At 62.4% G+C, this 4,918-nt stretch overlaps 1 protein-coding gene across 1 annotated transcript in view; it reads left to right on the top strand.

The window, feature by feature from the left end:
• The first annotated feature begins 298 nt into the window (after window positions 1-298).
• The window catches only part of LOC118229152 (insulin receptor substrate 1-B-like), a 7,671-nt gene continuing 3,051 nt past the window's right edge, over window positions 299-4,918 (top strand). Inside the window, exon 1 of the mRNA XM_035420861.1 lies at window positions 299-4,167. Coding sequence (XP_035276752.1) covers window positions 1,041-4,167 — 3,127 coding nt within the window. The 5' untranslated portion in view covers window positions 299-1,040. The remainder of the gene's footprint in view (window positions 4,168-4,918) is intronic.

Below are 4,918 nucleotides of genomic sequence, written 5' to 3'. Positions count from 1 at the left end.
GAATAGGCCCACATGTTTGCATCCAAAGGTAGTATTTAACGTTCAAAATGTTTTTCTGCGCATTAATAAACACCACGCGCTCGAAATCAAGGGTATCTACCTTTACTACATATTCTGCTCCACCGAACGTTTAAAAGATTCCGTTTGATTGATGCAACGGCTGCTCAATCGGAGATCGAAATGAACCTAAACAAAACAGAGTCTTCACGTTGGATGTACATATTTGGAACTTTTTGTTTCCGGTGAATTTATCAGCCAATCGTGACAAGGAGGCGGGTCGGACTGCAGGGTTGTCACAGGGTAGGTTGTGTCTCCCTGTTTGAACTGTCCACGCATCGAATCGTCACGTGCTCGTCTTCTTTGGAGTGAGCTGGAATCGGCCAGAGGGGCTACGCTGGTGCACGACACACATACACGCACGCACACACACACACAAACACACGGCGCCTTGTCTTCGGTACTGGATTCACTAACTCCAAGGATTAAAAGGAATACATTAGAAACACGTATATGAACAGGAATTGCATCAGATTGATGGGATTACACACTTTGGAGTCATCAGAAGTATAAGAAAGAAGAAATATTTAGCGTATTTATTTTTAATTTTATTTATTTGGTTTTCAGTTTTCCATTTGCAGGGATTTATCGTAGAAGGACTACTAACGAGCTAGCTATCCAAATGGGGTCGTATGCAAACTGTGCAGGTTTTGACTGTGCGTTTGGGACTCCGGACTAAAGTATGTTTCTGAAATTTATAGCAATAAAAGACCCCCCTATCTTGTCCAGAATAACGACTAAATGTCTGAGAATATCGCCGCAGTATGGATGTAGCTAGCAACCACGTTGCAACCCCGAATGGTCTCGATAGTCTCACGCTTGTTTTGGCACGTTGCCGTTTATTGAACCTTTTCGGTTTATTGAGGTGCGACTCATACTAGTTTGTTTTGAAATGGAAACGATATCAGCTCGGGTTTTCTCGCGCACGTGCCGGCGCGGAATGTTTTCCATTCAATAATACATTCATCTCTCCCCCCACCATCATGGCAAATCCAGCTGCAGACCAGGGTTTTTCCGACGTGAGAAAGGTGGGTTATTTAAGGAAACCCAAAAGCATGCACAAGAGGTTTTTCGTCCTGAGGATCGCCAGTGTCTCTGGGCCGTCCCGGCTGGAATACTACGAAAACGAGAAAAAATGGAGACACAAGTCCGTGGCTCCCAGGAGGTCGATTCCACTGGAGAGTTGCTTCAACATTAACAAGAGGGCTGACTCGAAGAACAAGTATCTGGTGGCGCTGTACACCAAGGAGGAATATTTTGCCGTGGCGGCCGAGTGCGAACAGGAGCAGGACCTGTGGTACCAGGCGCTGGTCGACCTGCACAACAGAGGTAAGCGTCACGGGCCCGCCCCGGGGGGCAGCAGCAGCGGCAGCGTCGGCGGCGGGACGGGCGGGGGCGACTATGGGGCGGAGGCTGCCCCGGGACCGGCCTTCAGGGAGGTGTGGCAGGTCGTTCTGAAGCCGAAGGGACTGGGGCACGCCAAGAACCTGACGGGCATCTACCGCCTGTGCCTGACGAGCAAGACCATCAGCCTGGTGAAGCTGAACTCGGACGCGGCGGCGGTGGTGCTGCAGCTGATGAACGTGCGCCGCTGCGGCCACTCGGAGAGCTTCTTCTTCGTGGAGGTGGGCCGGTCGGCGGCGACGGGGCCCGGCGAGTTCTGGATGCAGGTGGAGGACTCGGTGGTGGCGCAGAACATGCACGAGACCCTCCTGGAGGCCATGAAGGCCATGAGCGAGGAGCTCCACCCCCGGGGCAAGGGCCAGGCGTCCTCCAAGTGCTCCACCCCCATCTCCGTGCCGCTCCGGCGGCAGCACCACCACGGCCACCCGCCCCCGAGCCAGGTGGGGCTGGGCCGGAGGTCCCGGACGGAGAGCGCGGCGGCGGCCTCGCCCGCCGCCCCGGGGAGGCAGGCCCGCTCGTTTCGGGTGCGGGCGTCCAGCGACGGCGAGGGCACCATGTCCCGGCCGGCGTCGGCGGACGGCAGCCCCGTCAGCCCCAGCCTGGCGCGGGCGACCTCGCAGCGGCGCGGGGCCCCCGGCGGCCGCCTCCACCCGCCCCTCGCCCACAGCCGCTCCATCCCCGCGCCCTCCTCCGCCGCCAGCCCCGCCAGCCTCTCCTCCAGCGGCACCAGCGGGCACGGCTCGGCCTCCGACTGCGCGTACCCGCGCCGCGCCAGCGCCACCCCCTCCGGCTCGCCCAGCGACGGCGGCTTCGTCTCGTCCGACGAGTACGGCTCCAGCCCCTGCGACCTCCGGGGGCCGTCCTTCCGCAGCGCCACGCCCGACTCCTCCCTCGGCCACACCCCTCCGCCGGCCCGGGACGAGGAGCTGAGCGACTACATCTGCATGGCGCGGCCCGGCCAGCAGGCCGCGGTCGCCACGGCGACCGAGCCCGGCGGCCGCAGCCCCGACCGCGCCCATCCCCGCCGCCGGTCGCCCCCGCGCCTGGAGGACCTGGGGGAGAGCTTCCGGAAGCGGACGCGCACCCCACCCCTTGCCGCCCCGCCCGTCTGCCACCAGAAGACCCCCTCCCAGTCCCCCGGCGTCTCGCTGGACGAGTACGCGGCCATGACGCCGGCGCACGGGCACCCCGACTTCCCGCCCGCAAACGCGTACCCCGAGGAGACGTTGGATGTGCACGCGGAGGGCGGGGGCGCTGGGTTAGGGTCGGGGGTAGGGATGGGCGCTAGGCTGGGGGACGACGGCTACATGCCCATGTCGCCAGGCGTGGCCCTGCCGTCGTCCCGCAAGGGCGACGACTACGTGCCCATGAGCCCCAAAACCATGTCGGCCCCCCAGCAGATCCTGGGCCCCCGCTCTCGCTGCCGGCTGGACTCCAGCGGGTACGTGATGATGTCACCCAGCGCCAGCTGCTCCCCGGAGAACGGTGGCGCCGGCGACGAATGCGCCAAGGCCTGGAGCGGAGTGGGCGGGGCCGAGGGCCGGGCTGGGGGCGGGGCCGACCCCCCCGAGGGGAAGGGCACGTACGGGGACTACATCAGCATGTCCTCCGCCAGCGGCTCTGCCGCCGGCACTCCGCCGCTGGACCGCTACCTCAACCCGCCGGCGTGTCCAGAGGAGGCCCCGCCCAGGCCCGCGGCGGGCTCCTACTACCATTCGCTGCCCCGCTCCTTCAGACACGCCCCCAGGAAGCAGGCCCCGCTGAGGAGGACGGCGCCTGGCCCCGGCCGGCCCGCCTACCCAGACTCCTCCTCTTCCTCCGCCAGCAGCGACAGCCTGGGCGCGCAGGACTCGCCGGGGGGGCCGCCGCCCCGCGGGACGGCCCGGGAGACGGGGGGCCCCCGGGCGCACCCGACGCGCCTCTCCCCGGACTGCGCCAGGGCCAGCACCCTCCCGCGAGCGCGGGACAGCCCCTCCCCCTCCCCGGGGCCCCCCAGCCCGGGAGAGTACGTCAGCATGGAGTTTGGGGACGGGCCCTTCTGCGCCCGCCTGCCCGCCTCGTTTCTTGCTCCCGAGTTCGCCGAGGACGGGGGCCCCCTCGAGGGGTGCACGCCGCGCCCCTCCGGGTACGGGACCGTGCAGCTGGAGGCCGGCCGGACCCGTCCCGGGTTCGAGGGGGGGGTTGGCTTCGCCCTGGAAGGTCCGGTGCCACTGGTCCCCGGTACCGGGCACGCGCTGAGTGCCTTCAGCAGGGTGCGCCCCAGCCCGGACCAGAACCGGGGCGCCAGGCTGGTCCGGGTCGACCCCCAGGCCCGACAGCGGCACGGCTCCGGATCCTTCGGGCCGGGGTCTGGGGGCGGGACGGGACGGTCCCTGCGCCAGGCCAGTCCGGAGGACACGAGACTGCGCGCCTGCGCGCCCTTCGAGGAGGCGTGGCCAGTCGGCGAAGCGGGCTGCGGGAGACGGGAGCAGGTGCCTGTTGCTGGTGCCGCCTCTTCCTCCTCCTCCTTCTCCTCTACCTCGGCCCGCGATCTGAACTACATGGACCTGGACCTGGGGAGGGTTCTGAAGCAGCCCGAGTGGAGCGTCCTCCGGCCCAGGAGCCCCCTCTCGCCCAGCCAGCGTCCCGCGCAGGAGGGGAGCGGCTACGCCAGCGTTAGCTTTCAGAGGCGGGAGCGCGTGAGCGGCGACCCTGCGCACCGGGAGGGTAAGGTTCTCTCTCTCTCTCTCTCTCCATCTCTCCCTCACTCTCTCTCTCTCTCTCCGTCTCTCCCACCCTCTCTCTCTCTCTCTCTCTCTCTCTCTCTCTGTCTCTCTCTCTCTCTCCATCTCTCTCTCTCTCTCTCTCTCTCTCTCTCTCTCTCTCTCTCTCTCTCTCTCTCTCTCTCTCTCCCTCTCTCTCTCTCTCTCCCTCTCCCTCCCTCCCTCTCTCTCTCTCCGTCTCTCTCCCTCTCTCTATCTCTCACTCTCTCCGGTAACACAGCCTGTCTGTTCTGTATTCTGCTGCTTTCCTGATCCCTCGTTTGTGTTTTCTGTGCTGTAGTCTGGCAGCGAAGGCGTGCGCGTGTGTGTGTGCGTGTGTGCATGCATGTGTGTGTGTGTTTGTGCTGGTATGCTTTCATGTTCCCCCCCCCCCCCTTTTTTAAAAAGTTTAGATTGGGTTTTAGTTCAGTTAAAATTGCCAAACGTTGTTTGGGGTTTTCTGTGTCTCGTACCTTTTGAAGCTGCAATCTGTGCAGGTTTGTGTTTTTACTGTATTTTCCGGGAATGTCCACATCCCATCCTTTAGACTGGGTTCCAAGTTTACTTCAAAGCACCCAAAAAAATTATGAACTGATTGCAGTCCAAGGACAAGGACACTCAATAATGAAAAAAAAAAAAAAAAAACCATATTAACTTTTTCCTGGAGTCCATTTTAAGATAATTAATTTGCAGATAACTCCAAAAGGTGTCCTTGA

This window comes from Anguilla anguilla, chromosome 6 (genome assembly GCF_013347855.1).
Source record: "Anguilla anguilla isolate fAngAng1 chromosome 6, fAngAng1.pri, whole genome shotgun sequence".
Taxonomy (NCBI): domain Eukaryota; kingdom Metazoa; phylum Chordata; class Actinopteri; order Anguilliformes; family Anguillidae; genus Anguilla; species Anguilla anguilla.
This window is presented reverse-complemented; position numbering and strand designations above follow the sequence as displayed.